This window comes from Salvelinus fontinalis, chromosome 12, assembly GCF_029448725.1.
Source record: "Salvelinus fontinalis isolate EN_2023a chromosome 12, ASM2944872v1, whole genome shotgun sequence".
Lineage (NCBI taxonomy): Eukaryota > Metazoa > Chordata > Actinopteri > Salmoniformes > Salmonidae > Salvelinus > Salvelinus fontinalis.
In genome coordinates, this window is record NC_074676.1 from 28,424,019 (window position 1) to 28,443,864 (window position 19,846).

The window sequence follows — 19,846 nt, forward strand, 5'->3', positions numbered from 1 at the left end:
GGAATCCAGAAAGAACAAAACCCTGCCCTCAAACATTTACATCAAAATATGCAAAGTTATGGGCAAAGACACAAAACATAAAATAAAAATCTTGATCAAATGACATGGAAAACAACCACTTTTTATGCAGTATTAATTTACCATCCTTACAAACCACTTAATGTAAATGTACATTACTTTATTTTACATAGGCTGGTCCTCTAGGTTTGTACCTGTAGACGTTCTATCACCATGAAGAAAAACAATGACCAATACAGTAATTGAGTACATTGAGACATCAAGTGGTTTGTTGTGATGTGGTGACGTAGTTCAGTTGGTAGAGCATGGCGCTTGCAATGCTAGGGTTGTTGGTTCGATTCCCATAGGGGACCAGTATGAAAATGGAGCTGTAAGTTGTTCTGGATAGAAGCATCTACTGAAAAGGAATGAATAGACCATTTCAGTTTTCACATAGAAATAAGTTGCATTTGCAAAATATTTTTTATATTCCACAAGTATTATCAGATTAACTGTTTTGTAGAGATAATTATCAGACTCGGGTTACAAATGCTGGTAAACACTCAAATACATTTAGTTAAAGTTTCACAAAAGTAGTGTACTGGGCCTTTATTAGTCCTGTATTAGCCGACCGAAAATCGCAGCAGCCCCAACAACCAAAAACAAAAATATCTAATCAAATAAAATTTTATTTGTCACATGCGCCGAATACAAAAGCTTTAGACCTTACAGTGAAATGCTTACTTACAAGCCCTTAACCTAACCTTAACCCGGATCATTTTAAATGTCAATGGGGTAGCTATGTCCCAAGGATCCCGGATAGCACGGACCATAAGTGTATCTCTTCAGTGTTTCAATCATTGCGTGTACACTGTGCGACACAATGTATGCAGTTTGTTGATACAATATCTCTGGTCTTGCATCATGACACTGCTGTATCAGACAGCAGAGGGCAGTAGTGCAAAGGGTTAGAGGTTACCTAAAAAACATGAAAATATAAATAAATGCAATGCAACAGTGGAAAGATAGAAATAATATTTCTATCAATAATTGATCAGGACCTTTTTGATTCACTGCAATACATTTTTTAATTTCGATTTTTTGCTGAGATCGTAGTGGTAGCCGAGAAAGACAGAGAGATTCCCAAACCTTCCATAACAAAGCCATTACCTACAGACAGATGAACCTGGAGAAGAGTCTCCTAAGCAACCTGGTCCTGGGGCTCTGTTCACAAACAGACCCCATAGAGCTCCAGGACAGCAACACAATTAGACCAACCAAATCATGAGAAAACAAAAAGATAATTACTTGACACATTGGAAAGACTTAACCAAATAACAGAGCAAACTAGAATGCTATTTGGCCCTAAACAGAGAGTACACAGTGGCAGAATACCTGACCACTGTGACTGACCCAAACCTAAGGAAAACTTTGACTATGTACAGACTCAGTGAGCATAGCCTTGCTATTGAGAAAGGCCGCTCTAGGCAGACATGGCTCTCAAGAGAAAACAAGCTATGTGTACACCGCCCACAAAATGAGGTGGGAACTGAGCTGTACTTCCTAACCTCCTGACAAATGTATGAACATATTAGACACACATATTTCAGATTACACAGACCCACAAAGAATTTGAAAACAAATCAAATTTTGCAAACTCCCATATCTATTGGGTGAAATACTACAGTGTGCAATCACAGCAGCAATATTTGTGACCTGTTGCCACAAGAAAAGGGCAACCAGTGAAGAACAAACACCATTGTAAATACAATCTATATTTATGTTTATTTATTTTGTGCTTTAACTATTTGCACATCATTACAACACTGTATATAGGCATAATATGACATTTGAAATGTCTTTTCTTTTGGAACATTTGTGAGTGTAATGTTTACTGTTCATTTTTTTCCCATCTCACTTTTGTTTATTATCTATTTCAGTTGCTTTGACAATGTAAACATATGTTTCCCATGCCAATACAGCCCTTTAAATTGAAATTTAATTTGAGAGAGAGAGAGAGAGAGAGAGAGAGAGAGAGAGAGAGAGAGAGAGAATGCCAAGGTCTATTAAGAAGGAAATGAGAGTTGACATGGGGGATCTATTCTCAAAACAAATGCCTTCATTTAAAAGGGGAAATTAGACATTACTATATCATTATTTATACCACCTCTACTGGTGCCAGAACAGAGAGAAGTGGCCTGTATTACTCAAGACTTCAGGTTCTATTGAGTTTCACAATACTGTAATAATAACCATGAGAACACCTAATTTCAGTCACAGAGCTATGAAACCTTTCAAGTAAATAGCTATAGGGAAGTACTTAGGGACACAGACACATACTGTATCATTGCTTCTTGAATAAACATTTTAACACAAAGATACAGACATTCATTATTCAGTCGGGGACATTTTAGTGTCTCAGATTTGAATGTATAATGTAATGTCCAGAATGATGCATGAATGATTGCAAAACCAAAAGGATGGCAGTATACTTTTTGCCCTTGTGAGCGAGCGCTAACTGCAGCTCAAACAGCAATAAATAAGCATTGGAAATTACTGAAATAATATGTCACAGGAAATTAAATGTCTATGAGAGGGACACTGTTATATCCTCCATAATTAATAACCTGGAGGGGTTGCTGGGGGTTTGTTTTGGTAGGGGGCGTGGTGGTAGTGACAGTGGTAGTAGTGTGACTCCATTTGGTTAACAGCCTTTGGAATGTTATGATAAAGGGACACAAAATCACCTTTGTAAGAAGCACGAGAGAGAGAGGGAAAGAATGAGAGAGGTGGGGCAAGACCACAGGTAAAGAATTCAGAGTGAATTAGCCCTATGTGACCACAAAAAAACAACATCGGATTATTTTTTATAATATTTTATAATAATATGTCATTTCATAATCAGCATATCTCTATACCCCATTCACAGTATTGTACACCCTGACCCATCAGATTCATATAAACACTTTGTTCCTCTGTTTGGTTCCCAGTACTAAAAGAAATAGAAATGTCCTCTCCAGGATTCTCATATACAAATAAAAGTACAAGAATAAGAAAAATACTCTCCATATTTTACACATTTATAAAATGTTATTTTACAAAAAATCTCCCAGTTAATCAAAAAATCCCTTGCTTATATAATTTTTAATTTGTATTTATAGTTTCATAATTACATACATGAAAAAAATATTCTGTACAGTATGTGGTAGCTTTTCTGTTATAGATGATAGCCGTTTTTTATGAGTAGATTAAAAGACAATATACTGTATCTGTGAAGACAGGTGATTCTGCTGTATGTTCTACAACAGGGGTGTCAAACTCATTCCATGGAGTTGCCTAGTGTCTGAAGGTTTTTGTGTTTTCCTTTAAATTAAGCCCTAGACAACCAGGTGTAAGGAATTCCTTACTAATTAGTGACCTTAATTCATCAACTAAGTACAAGAGGAGTGAAAAACTCGCAGACACTCGGCCCTCCGTGGAATGAGTTTGACACCGGTGATCTTATGATGGCCTCTTTCCTCTTTGAATAAATAATTGCCCCTCCCCATATTAAAGTGAGCAACTTAATTCTCAGGTTAATGAATGTATCATGCTACCTGGCTGCCACCTGGTGCAGCAGTGCCAGTGACCCATACAACTGCAGCTCTAGTAAAACAATAACGACCAGGCCACAGGAGGTCCTCATGCTCTGCTGGTTTTGTTCTTATTGGTCAATTCAATTGGTCAATTCAATAATCTAAGTCAACATTAAGATGGAGAGTTATTGAATTTATGTGTTATTCCAGCTGGTTCCAGTGTGAAAGAGATGACCTACAGATACATCATGCCCATGTAAAACACAATATTATCCCTCTGTTGTGGTAGGTCATCTGATGCTCTTTCTGTCTCTATGGATCACTCCAGACACAGCCCACCAACCAGCCTTGGACATTGCTAGCTGTGAGGGCCGGCAGCTCTCCCTCCAGTCCAGTACTAACAGAGAGTCAGAGGGCCCTTGTGTTCGGGTGCAGTGAGGGTAAGAAGCAACAACAATAAGAGTTTTGAGACTGTCTGCCTCACAGCTCTCACTGCAAGATGATACCCTTGGCCTTCAAATTAAGAGGAAATCTCTCCTCCTTCCCTCGCCATGTGCCCCTCAGGTTTAGATATCAAGAATGGAGTAAAGTGTATGAACAAGGTCCCAATGTGCAGAGTTGTAGGCTTTTTAAACATGAAAGGAATTTCCTTATTTTACACAACAACATGGCAGTCACAAGTGGGCCTGAAGACAGCTGGGTCTATGAGAGGTGGTGACCTTCTGGAGCAACAGCACTCCATGTTATTTCTGTTGTGTTTACTCTGTCAAATTTTCAGGGGAGAGAAACCTTGTCCTGAAGCAAAATGGAATTGGCTTCTTTAAAAGCAAGACAGCAAGTCTGCCAGGGAAATTCTCCTGGGTCTAATGTTTCATCCTGGGACCTCTGTAACTCCAGTCAACCACTGACTTATACGAATATGAAGTCAAACCATCTGACTATGTTTTAGATGAAGAACATGTTTGGTGGCTGTGGAGTACATTAAAGGAGAAAACTGCCCATGTTACGATAAAAAGGTGGTGTTCTCTTGAAGATGGTTCCGAGACAGAATCAATTGGATAGATATACTGCTATGACGCATCCCCATTCCCCACGTCAATGTGTAAACGTAGTTAAACGTAGGCTTCGTTTGTCACTACTGCATGTAAAAGTTAAATAAATATGATGTACATCGACATAGGGGAGACAGAGGAGAATATATCACTCCTATTTCCTATACTAACACCATGATGATCAACAGTAGTGTTACATATTTTTCTATAGAAGGTTATGATATGCCATAACTGTGTGTATCAAATGGTAGTAAGGATGTTCAAGGCCTGATTAAAATGTTTAGTCCCGTCCTGTCCTGTTCTGTCCTGTGGAGGTCAGAGGGGGCCCTTGAATCCAAGCACACATATTGTAAAAGCCTCACTTGACTTTGTTGTGTTGTGTGTACAGTAATGCCATGGCATCTTTGTGGTAACTGAGAAGAGGGAACAGGTCATGTATGTTTCAAGATGTGCTGTATGTGAACACACTTCATGATTTCTGGACAAAGGAATAAAAGCTATTGTATGTTAGCTAAGCAGGCTAACAACCGGCAGTGATTGTCACAGTCACAGAAGAGAACACACTGTATGGACATTGAAGCATTGCAGAATGCAGGATCAAGTAGACTAATGTTACCATTAGTAACATTAGTCTACAAGTAGACCATGTTGTCTCTAACACTGTGTCCACATAGATCACATGTCCCTCACAGACAGACTCTCACAGTGAGATAGAGTGTGAAGTGTTGTCTGCTTCTACTCCTGCTAGTATTCACCTTTTTAATGACACCCAATGACACTGTCTAGAATTGAAGAGGGAGGTGGTCCTGTTAGAAAGTCAAATAAAAGTGAGAAATATAAGGCGATTTGAGCGGAAAGCCATAAGGCACTTCCAGTATGGTGACAGCCATTTTCATGTGTGTTGTAGTAAGTAGGCTCTCAGGGTTGACACCACACTGTCCACTGAGTTCCTTACATGATGGCTGCTAGTTCCGCAGCGGCTAGTTGCATGCAATACACATCGGATACTTTTAAGGCAAAGCCATCATCATTGCCTAAATCATTGTTGTGAGTTGTTTTCTGTAGTGAGGTAACAACTAAAATTGTTGTTCTGTGGTCAGCTAACGTTCGTCATTTGTCTTGTTTTTCTCATGAGACCAATTGTGCATGTTTTGTCTTCTCTTGTTGATGTCTCCTAAACACATTAGTAAAATGAGTACTATGACAAGGTTTTACATTGTGATGATGTTCCCATCCTCTCTCATGCTCTCCTGGCTGCTGCTGGTCTTGGTGGGGCTGCCGTTGTGTGTAGGGGTGGTCAGGGAGCTCAGAGAGGCCTTGCTGTCTGACAGAGAGCCGCTGCTGGGCAGGAAAATGCTCTGGGGGAGGGGGCGTTGCCCCAGTGACGAGGATAATGGAAACGCCCTGTGGCTGCCATTACCATTGGACACACAGTGGTGGGGCAGGTATGGCAGGATGTCACTCTCAATGATAAGGTCTCCATCCTCGTCGCTGTCGCCCTCCGCCACACTGTTACTGTTGCTATAGTGACTGACACTTTGAGAGGCGGGGCTGGGGGCCAAGTCATGGGAGAATGCGGAGCCTACGGATCCAGAGGAGCTGTTCCCCCCTACCGAGACCTTGCTTCCTCGGAGAACCACGTTATTGCGCTGGTTGGCTGGCTTCACCGTCACGATCAGGTTGTGGCTGTTGGCCACCATCATGTCTGTCACCTGGTCCAGAGACTTGCCGTCCACGTCAATGCCGTTGACCTCCAGGATCTCATCGTTGACCCCCAGCAGGCCTGTGCTCTCAGCCAGGCCTCCACGCACCAGCCGGGAGATAAAGACACCAGGCACCTTCTCCACTCCCTGAGGCGTGACCCGCACGCTCACCCCGTCCCGGATATAGAAACCCAGGGGCTTGTGGGTACCATGCTTGTGCAGGCGGACGCGCCGGTGTGTCTCGGGCAGGATGTCGACATCGATGATGGAGGAGATCTGTCGGAAGTCCTGGGGATGGCCAATCATCAGGCCTGGTTTGGTCTTCTGCTGTGCCGGGAGCAACCCTGCCAGACCCTTTTTCCTCCTCTGCAGGGAGTTGGTGGCAAAGACCACAGGCTCATCCACATCTACAGGACAGAGAAGCCATGTCAGAAATACACATACTGTACAATGACAAGGTAGCACCAGGGTCTCAGTTCATTCCAAACATGGATAATAAAATACAGCGAAATATGTTCTGCCGTTAAAATAAAAAGGCATCACATCCTGTCATCATGTCACCTTCTGGTGTCAACAGCTAACCTGAAGGTAAGACAGGGATTAAATGGAGTTAGTTTAGAGTGTGAAAGGTGGAGAGACATAGCACAGGTTTTAAATCTACTCTAATCTTTTCCAATGCCTCCGTCTGTCTTTCCGTGTGTAAACCGTCAATCTCAAACTCTCAGAGCAGGAAAAAGCTCACCTTTCAACTCTCAAGAAGGAAGTTTAATTTCCCTACTATATAAATACACATATTGATATAGAATGCAGTGGTCTCATTTTATCCTGCTGTATGTTTCTTTTGGCTTTTCTGCGAGAGATTAGTTAAGATCAAATATTATGTCAACCATAGAGATCCTATGAAGTTATATACTAATTTCTATGATGTCAACAATCTGAGCTGAGTGTAGGATTTCCAAAAACATTGAGTCTCTATTCCACACTGTTTTCATAGTTACGGTTCCCAATGCCCTCTATCCCACTTCTCCTTTTCCACTCCACCTCTATCTACATCTCCCTGTCTGTCTCTCTCTCACATCTTTCCTGTGCTGATTGAGAGCAGAGGTTGCTGGAAACAGGAGAACAGTATTTCAGAACCTGCCCCATAGACAGACGGAGACAGACTGAGTCTGAGAGATCGAGAGATGGAGCAGGGCTGCTGGGCTAGGTGTAAGGACACAGTGAGGATTTCCATAACTCTCTCTCAGCCCCTACTGAGGGGTCAGAGGTTGTGAAACAGAATCAGACTACATAGCAGGCAGATGAATCACATCTATAGTACCCACTGTTAAGATGAAATAGATCAGGCAGCCTAGATCCATCATCACACACACCTGACTCATCCTCTGGCGACATATAGAAAGTCATGTTTTTAGTGCTAGCAGGCAGGTAGCAGCATGGGGAGGAACCACTCAGGGCTCAGGTCTAATGACAAGCCATGCTCGCTGCGGAAGAGAGAATATTTTAAGTTATTTTTAAACTGCGGAGAAGGGCGAGCTATGTGAACCTGTTCCTCAGAGAGAGACAGAGAGATATGTAGGAGAGGTTTAGATGTGGCTCTGGTGGGCGGAAACTAACGCGGGGAGAATTCAAACCGTTCTACCTCAGTTCTACCAACACGTCTCCTGCGCCACTAGGGGCCCTGATAACTCTAGACCACTTTTATTCATCCCACAGAAACGCACACAAGGCCCTCCCTCACCCTCCCTTAGGCAAATCAGACTATGACTTTATTTTCCTGCTTCCTGTTAACAAACAAAATCTCAAAACAGGAAGTACCAGTGGAGCGCTCAATACGGAAGTTGTCCGATGAAGCTAGTACAGACTGAGACATGTTCCGGGATTCATCCGATAGCATTGATGAGTTTACCACATCAGTCACACGCTTCATCAATAAGTGCATAGACAACATCCCCCCCCCCCACAGTGGCTATACTATATGTGTTGTAGATATGTGGTAGTAGAGTAGGGGCCTGAGGGCACACACTTAATGTGTTGTGAAATCTGTTGTGAATGTATTGTAATGTTTTTAAAATTGTATAACTGCTTTCATTTTCCTGGAACCCAGGAAGAGTAGCTGCTGCCAAATACGAACTTATCCAAACCAAAAACCATGGATAATAGGGGATATCCTCACTGGGCTAAAGGCTAGAGCTACCGCTTACAAAGAACGGGACACGGACATGGAAACATACAAACAAGCTCGCTAGGACCTCCGACGAGACATCAAACATGCAAAATTGACAATATAGGAGGAAGGTGGTATCCTATTACACCGCCTCTGGCATTCGTCGGCTGTTGCAGGGCTTGCAGACGATAATGGATCACAAAGGGAAACCCAGCCTTGAGATGACCAGTAATGCAAATAACACAACAATTACATACTTAACGCTGCTGGGTCATGCAGCAAGACAATCTAAACCACACAAACAAGTCTACATAAAAATAGCTAAAAAAAACAACAATTTTGAAGTTTTGTAATATCCTAGTCAAAGTCCAGACCTAATCCCAATTGAGATTTTGTGGCTGGAAGTGAAACGAGCAGTTCATGTTTGAAAACCCACAACTGTCGCTGAGTTAAAGCAGTTCTGCATGCAAGAGTGGGCCAAAATTCCTCCAAAGTGATGTGAGAGACTGATCTACAACTACAGGAAGTATTTGGTTGCAGTCATTACAGCTAAAGGTGGCACAACCAGTTATTGAGTGTAAGGGGGCAATTACTTTTTCACAAAGAGGAATTGGGTGTTGCATAACTTAAATAAATAAAGTAGGTATTCATTTTTTTGTTATTTTTAAACGCAGGTTCCCTTTATCTAATATTAGATTTTGGTTGAAGATCTGATAACACTCACTATAAAAATATGCAAAAATCAGAAAGGGGGAAAATACTTTTTCACAGCACTCTCATATATATATATATACACACACACAGTTGAAGTCAGAAGTTTACATACACTTAGGTTGGAGTCATTAAAACTCATTTTCAACCACTCCACAAATTTCTTGTTAACAACAAACTATCGTTTTGGCCAGTCGGTTAGGATATCTACTTTGTGCATGACACAAGTCAGTTTTCTAACAATTGTTTACAGACAGATTATTTCACTTATAATTCACTGTATCACAATTCCAGTGGATCAGAAGTTTACATACACTAAGTTGACTGTGCCTTTAAACAGCTTGGAAAATTCCAGAAAATTATGTCATGGCTTTAGAAGCTTCTGATAGGCTAATTTACATAATTTGAGTCAATTGGAGGTGTACCTGTGGATGTATTTCAAAGCCTACCTTCAAACTCAGCGCCTCTTGCTTGACATCATGGGAAAATCAAAAGAAATCAGCCAAGACCTCAGAAAAGAAATTGTAGACCTCCACAAGTCTGATTCATATTTGGGAGCAATTTCCAAATGCATGAAGGTACCACGTTCATCTGTACAAACAATAGTACGCAAGTATAAACACCATGGGACCACGCAGCTGGCATACCGCTCAGGAAGGAGATGCGTTCTGTCTCCTTGAGATGAATGTACTTTGGTGCGAAAAGTAAAACAAGTCCTATATCGACATAACCTGAAAGGCCGCTCAGCAAGGAAGAAGCCACTGCTCCAAAACCGCCATAAAAAAGCCAGACTACGGTTTGCAACTGCACATTGGGACAAAGATCCTACTTTTTGGAGAAATGTCCTCTGGTCTGATGAAACAAAAATAGAACTGTGGCCATAATGACCATCGTTATGTTTGGAGGGAAAAGGGGGATGCTTGCAAGCCGAAGAACACCATCTCAACCGTGAAGCACGGGGGTGGCAGGATCATGTTGTGGGAGTGCTTTGCTGAAGGAGGGGCTGGTGCATTTCACAAAATAGATGGCATCATGAGGAAAGAAAATTAGGTGGTTACATTAAAGCAACATCTCAAGTCATCAGTCAGGAAGTTAAAGCTTGGTCGCAAATGGGTCTTCCAAATGGACAATGACCCCAAGCATACTTCCAAAGTAGGACAACAAAGTCAAGGTATTGGAGTGGCCATCACAAAGCCCTGACTGCAATCCTATAGAAAATTTGTGGGCAGAACTGAAAAAGCATGTGCGAGCAAGGAGGCCTACAAACCTGACTCAGTTACACCAGCTCTGTAAGGAGGAATGGGCCAAAAATCACCCAACTTATTGTGGGAAGCTTGTGGAAGGCTAACCGAAACGCTTGACCCAAGTTAAACAATTTAAAGGCAATGCTACCAAATACTAATTGAGTGTATGTAAACTTCTGACCCACTGGGAATGTGATGAAATAAATAAAAGCTGAAATAAATAATTCTCTCTACTATTATTCTGACATTTCACATTTTTTAAATAAAAGTGGTGATCCTAACTGACCTAAGACAGGGAATTTTTACTAGGATTAAATGTCAGGAAATGTGAAAAACTGAGTTTAAATGTATTTGGCTAAGGTGTATGTAAACTTCCGACTTCAACTGTGTGTATATATATATATATATATATATATATATATATATATATATATATATATATATATATATACATATATTGTGTATAATATGCATATTTATATTGTATTATACAGGGCGCATTTGGAAAAGACACCTAAGTCTCAATGTCTTCCCTGTTAAAATAAAGGTTCAATGAAAAAAAATCTTCCAAGAATGCCAAATCCCAGTATCTCCCATCGTCTAATTTACATCACTTTGCATGGCACAACACATTAACACAAAAGGCATATAACTTCTCATGCATTCTTGAATCTTATCACCACACCTCAAAACTGTATGATAGGAGCGCAACCCTGTGTCGCTCCTCTTTCAACTGAATAACAGAATAACACCATTTCCCTGTAAAAAAGGAATCCAGAGCAGTACAATAAAACATATCAAAATTCGTAACTCTTTACGTTCTGTGGGAACGTCCCGCCCCGGACAAAGCCACAGATGAGGTGTGTTTGACCTCTGTGATAGCCCACAGATGGTCAGCCATCCAAACAATGTCATAAATCGTGATTGAGTCATCATGCTGGGCCTCGGCCCCAGCAAGTCGCTAGACATACCTTCATCCCTGGCCTTCATCATCATTCACATTTGTTCATTCTCTCTATTTTTCAACAACACACATACCAACAACACACACACACACACACTTTCACATACTGCTGCTACTTTGTTCTTCATTATCATCACCACCATCATCATCATCATTATTATTATCATCATCATCTATTCTGATGCCTAACTTTACCCTGCCTTTATGTACATATCTACCTCAAATACCTCGTACCCCTTCACAATGATCTGGTACTGGTCCTCCCTGTATATAGCTTAATTCTTGTGTATTTTATTCCTCGTGCTACCATTAAAACAATTTAACTCTGCATCGTTGGGAAGGGCTCGTAAGAAAATATTTCACAGTAAAGTTGTATTCAGCCTATGTGAAAAATACAATTTGATGTGGTTATGAAGAGCACTGTCTGCTGAGAGGGTGACAAACAGGAAGTCATCCACACCTCAGTGAGGCCATGGAGAAAGAAAAGAGAGCTTTTCCCACTCTGGCGTTATGATTTTACTGCCTGTTTGGTTATACCTTTGGGAGATCAGTGTACGACCACTATATATCATAAGTGGATATGATCCTCTTAATACCATTATAAAGTCACATTCAACACGGTGGCTGCTAGCCTAGCAGTTAAGGGCGTTGGGCCAGTAAGCAAAGGGTTACTGGTTTGAATCCCTGAGCTGACTAGGTGAAAAAACTGCCGATTTGCCCTTCAACAAGGCACTTAACCCTAACACACTGAGCTATAGGCTCGTCACTGCAAAGAGGTTTTATGGATGACAACAAACAGATTTGACCAAAGCCACAGGCTGTTGTATGGTGGGATAAAAGGGAGATTTGATGTATATCCAGGCTCAACTAGAGGGCATGAGACATAATGGGTGGGTGACTGTCTGGCCAGACTAGTGGTGATCCCTGACCTCAACACTATGAAGGGAAAACAATCATCTGCTCACCAACAGAACATCTCTTCCAACATGGAGAGTAGACCGAAAACCCACTGCATTCACTGTATGAAATAGATATTTATATGTTCCTATACTATATGCATTTCCAGTTATGAAAAGCATGTGTGTGGTACAGTTGACATTTCTTTGTTTGTTTGAGTTCATAACATATATGTTTGAGTGTCTGTCTGTTTGTGTGTGTCTGTCTGTTTGCTAGTGTCTGTCTGTCTGTTTGCTAGTGTCTGTCTGTCTGTTTGCTAGTGTCTGTCTGTTTGCGAGTGTCTGTCTGTTTGCGAGTGTCTGTCTGTTTGCGAGTGTCTGTCTGTTTGCGAGTGTCTGTCTGTTTGTGTGTCTGTCTGTTTGTGTGTCTGTATGTCTGTGTGTCTGTCTGTTTGCGAGTGTCTGTCTGTTTGCGAGTGTCTGTCTGTTTGCGAGTGTCTGTCTGTTTGTGTGTCTGTCTGTTTGTGTGTCTGTATGTCTGTGTGTCTATCTGTTTGCGAGTGTCTGTCTGTCTGTTTGCGAGTGTCTGTCTGTCTGTTTGCGAGTGTCTGTCTGTCTGTTTGTTTGCGAGTGTCTGTCTGTCTGTTTGTTTGCGAGTGTCTGTCTGTCTGTTTGTTTGCGAGTGTCTGTCTGTCTGCGAGTGTCTGCGAGTGTCTGTCTGTTTGCGAGTGTCTGTCTGTTTGCGAGTGTCTGTCTGTTTGCGAGTGTCTGTCTTTTGCGAGTGTCTGTCTGTTTGCGAGTGTCTGTCTGTTTGCGAGTGTCTGTCTGTCTGTTTGCGAGTGTCTGTCTGTCTGTTTGCGAGTGTCTGCGAGTGTCTGTCTGTCTGCGAGTGTCTGCGAGTGTCTGTCTGTTTGCGAGTGTCTGTCTGTGTCTGTCTGTCTGTTTGTGTGTGTCTGTCTGTCTGTTTGTGTGTGTCTGTCTGTCTGTTTGTGTGTGTCTGTCTGTTTGCGAGTGTCTGCGAGTGTCTGTCTGTCTGCGAGTGTCTGCGAGTGTCTGTCTGTTTGCGAGTGTCTGTCTGTGTCTGTCTGTTTGCGAGTGTCTGTCTGTGTCTGTCTGTCTGTTTGTGTGTGTCTGTCTGTCTGTTTGTGTGTGTCTGTCTGTCTGTTTGCGAGTGTCTGTCTGTTTGCGAGTGTCTGTCTGTTTGCGAGTGTCTGTCTGTTTGCGAGTGTCTGTCTGTTTGCGAGTGTCTATCTGTCTGTCTGTTTGTGTGTGTCTGTCTGTTTGCGAGTGTCTGTCTGTTTGCGAGTGTCTGTCTGTTTGCGAGTGTCTGTCTGTTTGCGAGTGTCTGTCTGTTTGTGTGTCTGTCTGTCTGTTTGTGTCTGTCTGTCTGTTTGCGAGTGTCTGTCTGTTTGTGTCTGTCTGTCTGTCTGTCTGTCTGTTTGTGTCTGTCTGTCTGTTTGCGAGTGTCTGTCTGTCTGTTTGCGTGTGTCTGTCTGTTTGTGTGTGTCTGTCTGTCTGTTTGTGTGTGTCTGTCTGTCTGTTTGTGTGTGTCTGTCTGTCTGTTTGAGTGTCTGTCTGTCTGTTTGAGTGTGTCTGTCTGTCTGTTTGTGTGTGTCTGTCTGTTTGTGAGTGTCTGTCTGTTTGTGAGTGTCTGTCTGTTTGTGAGTGTCTGTCTGTTTGTGAGTGTCTGTCTGTTTGTGAGTGTCTGTCTGTTTGTGAGTGTGTGAGTCTGTCTGTCTGTTTGTGTGTGTCTGTCTGTTTGTGTGTGTCTGTCTGTTTGTGTGTGTCTGTCTGTTTGTGTGTGTCTGTCTGTTTGTGTGTGTCTGTCTGTTTGTGTGTGTCTGTCTGTTTGTGTGTGTCTGTCTGTTTGTGTGTGTCTGTCTGTCTGTCTGTCTGTCTGTGTGTGTCTGTCTGTTTGTGAGTGCTCCACACAGAGCTGTAGCCTGCCCTGCTTCCCTCCCTGTCACCGCCATTAGGCTTATTGTCTGGACCCCCACAAAGAGCAAAGCAGCCTCTGTTATTAAACCCACTCAGGGGCTGGAGGAGGCGGGCGGGAGGGAGAGCCCATCCGGAGAGCACATGGGGGGAGGACTGGAAATGAACGAGCCAGACTGGCGTGACAGCCAGGCACCCAGGAGGAGGGGTAGGCTGGGGGCCGAGGTTACAGACCAGGGGGGTTGGGTCTGCTCAACGATCTAGCTGTCAATAAAAATATAAAAAAGTCAGCAGTTCAGGGAGAACTGCAGTACCTTCTGAATGATGCTCCCTGTCCACATCATCCCCACAGAGAGAATGCCAGAGTTCATTACAATGGTCTGTTAAAGAGTCTGGACAGAACGGCTAACACACAGAGACGTGCAGGTTAACGGAGTAGGTTATTGAGGGCATGACCTTGTCTATATAGAAAAGAGGGAAACGTCTGAAATGCTACTAGAGATAACCCTGGACATAAAAACAGCTGGAGCTAGACTCACTTCCCTACTAAATCCATTTCCCCCTTTTTCTTATTATCAATCTCTGCTTCTCTTTCCCACTCGGTTCTTCTTTCCCTTGTGTCTCTGTGATTGTATTTGTACACAATGTAAGCATTGCACGCCCAGGGATCTGTGTGGTCTATGAGCACGTCTACACTGTTCCGAGCAGTATTATTGACCAACTGGGCTATAATGTGGTTTAACGGTGAGTGAGATCAGAGGCTAATGTGCAGAGTGGCTAGCTACAGAGATACTGTCTCCCTTGTGTGTGTGTGTGTGTGTGTGTGTGTGTGTGTGTGTGTGTGTGTGTGTGTGTGTGTGTGTGTGTGTGTGTGTGTGTGTGTGTGTGTGTGTGTGTGTGTGTGTGCGCATTAGTGCTGATATAAGAAGGATCCATTGAACCCATCCCTTCACCCGGTACAATATAAATAACACACACACAAACACAAACATGTACACATTTCTAGGTATGCCTGTATGCAGAGCCTGTATTGCACACAGGCAGACTGGAACATCTATAAAGTTGTCCTCTCCCCTGCCCTGTCTCCGCCCTCTGGTGAGGGGTTGTGGGAGTCTCCAACACATTCTAGAATACACTGCTCTGGTATCCATAAAGAACAGATGACGAATACCAAATATACTTCCCTCACTAGATGAAAATCAATCAACTACCCTCCTCTCCATATCATGTGATCTCTGTAGGCTACCGCATGAATCACCTGACTCATGTTATACACTACATTACGTTACTGCAGAACAAGAGCCAGTAAATACCTGTTAATGAAATGAATAACCAGCATCAGTAGGTCAACTCAGTTCTGAATCACTGCTGACATCTTACATAACCTTGAGCATGTTGAGTTTAATACAATGATGATTTGTAACAATGCTGGTATCATAAGGTGAGATACTGATGCAAAGCAAGGCAGTCATTGGATTGAAACACTGGGAAGAAAGGCTGAGGTGGGAGGGGTCAGCAGCACTGGGCCTCAGGAGAGGACATTGAAATGAAGTCAGCAATGGAAGGATGGGCTTTTACAATGAAAAAAAATATAAACGCAACATGCAACAATTTCAAAGATTTTACTGAGTTACAGTTCATATACGGAAATCAGTTCATTTAAATAAATAAATTAGGCTAATCTATGGATTTCGCATGACTTGGAATACAGATATGCATCTGTTGGTCACAGATACCTTTTAAAAAATAGGTAGGGGCGTGGATCAGAAAACCAATCAGTATCTAGTGTACCACCACTTGTCTCACGCAGCACAACACATCTCCTTTGCATAGAGTTTATCAGGCTGTTAATTGTGGCCTGTGCAATGTTGTCCCACTCCAATGGCTGTGCGAAGTTGCTGGATATTGGCGGAAACTGTAACACCCCAGTTTCTCCGATCAGGATCATCCCAAACAATCTCATTGGGTGACATGTCTGGTGAGTATGCAGGCCATGGAAGAACTGGGACATTTTCAGCTTCCAGGAATTGTGTACAGATCCTTGTGACATGGGGCCGTGCATTATCATGCTGAAACATGAGGTGATGGGGGCGGACGAATGGCACGACAATAGGCCTCAGGATCTCTCGTCACAGTGCATTCAAATTGCCATTGATAAAATTAAATTGTGTTTTTTTCCCGTAGCTTATGCCTGCCCATACTACCCCACTGCCACCATGGAGCACTCTGTTCACAACGTTGACATCAGCAAACAGTTGGCCCACACGACGCCATGCAAGCTGTCTGCCATGTGCCCGGTACAGTTGAAACTGGGATTCAGCCGTGAATTGCACACTTCTCCAGCGTGTCAGGTCAAGACCCTGGTGAGGATGGCAAGCACATGCAGATGAGCTTCCCTGAGACGGTTTCTGACAATTTGTGCAGAAATTCTTTGGTTGTGCAAACCCACAGTTTCATCAGCTGTCTGGAAAGCTGGTCTCAGACAATCCCACAGGTGAAGAAGCCGGATGTGAAGGTCCTGGGCTGGCATGGTTACACGTGTTCTGCGGTTGTGAGGCCAGTTGGACGTACTGCCAAATTCTCTAAAACGATGTTGGAGGTAGAGAAATTAACATTAAATTCTCTAGCAACAGCTCTGGTGGACATTCCTGCAGTCAGCATGCCAATTGTACGCTCCCTCAAAACTTGAGACATCTGTGGGATTGTGTTTAGTGACAAAAGTGCACATTTTAGAGTGGCCTTTTATTGTTCGCAGCACAAGGTGCACCTGTGTAATGGTCATGCCGTTTAATCAGCTTCTTGATATGCCACACCTGTCAGGTGGATGGATTATCTTGGCAAAGGAGAAATGCTTACTAACAGGGATATAGACAAAATGTGTACACAACATTTGAAAGAAATAAGCCGTTTCTGTGTATGGACAATTTCTGGAATATTTTATTACATCTCATGAAATATGTGACCAACACTTGATGTGTTGCGTTTATATTTTTGTTCAGTATAGTATTCATGACTCTACCAGAATTGAAAATAACTATAACAGAGCCAGTTGTCTACAGCCTACAGGCATAGAGCCTCTCAGGCCTCTCTCCCACTGGATCCATCAGACATGCTGATTTACCCACTTCCCCAAGCCCCTCTCAGACTCACAAACAGAAGACAAGGAGGAATGGGTATGAGATACAGAGGGAGGAAGGGAGGGAGGGACAGATAGCTTTTACCATCAATTTGCCTCCTGCCCATGTATAGTCTATAGTGACAGGTCCTATTACGTTCTGACCTTAGTTTCTTTTTATGTCTTTGTGTTAGGTTGGTCAGGGCGTGAGTTGGGGTGGGTAGTCTATGTTCTATTTTCTATGTTGTTGTATTTCTATGTCTGGCCTGATATGGTTCTCAATCAGAGGCAGCTGTCGATCGTTGTCTCTGATTGAGAATCATATTTAGGTAGCCTGTTTTCCCAATTTTGGTTGTGGGTGGTTGTGTCCTGTTTTTGTGTCACCATTCAGGACTGTTTCGGTTTTCGTTATCATTCACTTTGTTATTTTTGTATTTTGTAGTGTTCAGTTTATTATTAAAATATGACGAACACTTACGACACTGCATTTTGGTCCGATCCTTCATACTCCTCAGACGAAGAGGACGAGAATCGTTACAGGTCCGTCTATGCTGCCATTCATGCTAACCTTGGAGGGGGTCCCGAGAGAACTCACTGTTGGTCTCCACAGAGAGGTGTGTGTATTAAGTATCGATGAGTATAGAGTGAACATCTGTCTCTCTGCTCTGCCATAAACAACCCTCCCTCAACGTGAGCAAGATAAAGGAGCTGATCGTGGACTACAGGAAAAGGAGGGCCGAGCACGCCCCCGTTCACATCGGCGGGGCTGTAGTGGAGCGGGTCGACAGCTTCAAGTTCCTTGGTGTCCACATCACTAAGGACCTATCATGGTCCAAACACACCATCACAGTCATGAAGAGGGCATGACAACGCCTATTCCTCCTCAGGAATATATTTGGCATGGGACCTCAGATCCTCAAAAACAGCTGCACCATTGAGAGTATCCTGACTGGTTGCATCAATGCTTGGTACGGCAACTGCTCGGCCTCCGACCGCTAGGCACTAGACACATACAGTATATACTGACCCCGCACACACACACACAGTCAAAAAATGACTTAAGAAGTACTTTTTACTTAAGTACACCACTGCACACACACACATTCACATTCCTTTTACACTCCGCACATACGCTGCTGCTACTCTCTGTTTATTATCTATGCATAGTCACTTAACCCCACCCCACCTCTATCACCGTACCTCGACAAACCCGTTCCCCTACACATTTTGTATTTTTATTTAACCTTTATTTAACTAGGCAAGTCAGCTAAGAACAAATTCTAATTTACAATGACGGCCTACCCTGGCCAAACCCTAACGACGCTGGTGCCAATTGTGCGCCGCCCTTTGGGACTCCCAATCAAGGCTGGTTGTGATACAGCCTGTAATCGAACCAGGGTCTGTAGTGACACCTCTAGCACCGAGATGCAGTGCCTTAGACCGCTCCGCCACTCGGGAGGCCACATTACACCACTGCGCGAGCGCACACACACACACACACACACACACACACACACACACACACACACACACACACACACACACACACACTAAAGTAATAACCTCTGCTTCCTGTTGTTGGCCTTCTTATTGGTCTACGATTGGTCATCTCTAGGAGACAGAACGCGTCTCCTTCCTGAGCGGTATGACAGCTGCGTGGTCCCATGGTGTTTATACTTGCATACTATTGTTCGTACAGATGAACGTGGTACCTTCAGGCGTTTGGAAATTGCTCCCAAGGATGAATCAGAATTGTGGAGGTCTACAATTTGTTTTCTGAGGTCTTGGCTGATTTCTTTTGATTTTCCCATGATGTCAAGCAAAGAAGCACTGAGTTTGAAGGTAGGCCTTGAAATGCATCCACAGGTATACCTCCAATTGACTCAAATTATGTCAATTAGCCTATCAGAAGCTTATAAAGCCATGACATCATTTTATGGAATTTTCCAAGCTGTTTAAAGGCACATTCAACTTAGTGCACGTAAACTTCTGACCCATAACAATATTCAACAACTGAGACATAAACTGAACAAGTTCCACAGACATGTGACTAACAGAAATTGAATAATGTGTCCCTGAACAACGGGAGGGGGTCAAAATCAAAAGTAACAGTCAGTATCTGGTGTGGCCACCAGCTGCATTAAGTACTGCACTGCATTTCCTCCTGCACCAGATTTGCCAGTTCTTGCTGTGAGATGTTACTCCACTCTTCCACCAAGGCACCTGCAAGTTCCCGGAGATTTCTGGGGTAATGGCCCTAGCCCTCACCCTCCGATCCAACAGGTCCCAGACGTGCTCAATGGGATTGAGATCCGGACTCTTCGCTGGCCATGGCAGAACACTGACATTCCTGTCTTGCAGGAAATCACCCACAGAACGAGCAGTATGGCTTGTGGCATTGTCATGCTGGAGGGTCAGGATGAGCCTGCAGGAAGGGTACCACATGAGGGAGGAGGATGTCTTACCTGTAACGCACAGCGATGAGAT

The 19,846-nt window shown here is 43.2% G+C and overlaps 1 protein-coding gene across 1 annotated transcript in view; it reads right to left on the reverse strand.

The window, feature by feature from the left end:
* Positions 1 to 1,770: 1,770 nt before the first annotated feature.
* Positions 1,771 to 19,846, reverse strand: part of LOC129867095 (partitioning defective 6 homolog alpha-like) — a 45,434-nt gene continuing 27,358 nt past the window's right edge. Inside the window, exon 3 of the mRNA XM_055940263.1 lies at positions 1,771 to 6,734. Within this exon, the coding sequence (XP_055796238.1) occupies positions 5,836 to 6,734 (899 nt within the window). The 3' untranslated portion in view covers positions 1,771 to 5,835. The remainder of the gene's footprint in view (positions 6,735 to 19,846) is intronic.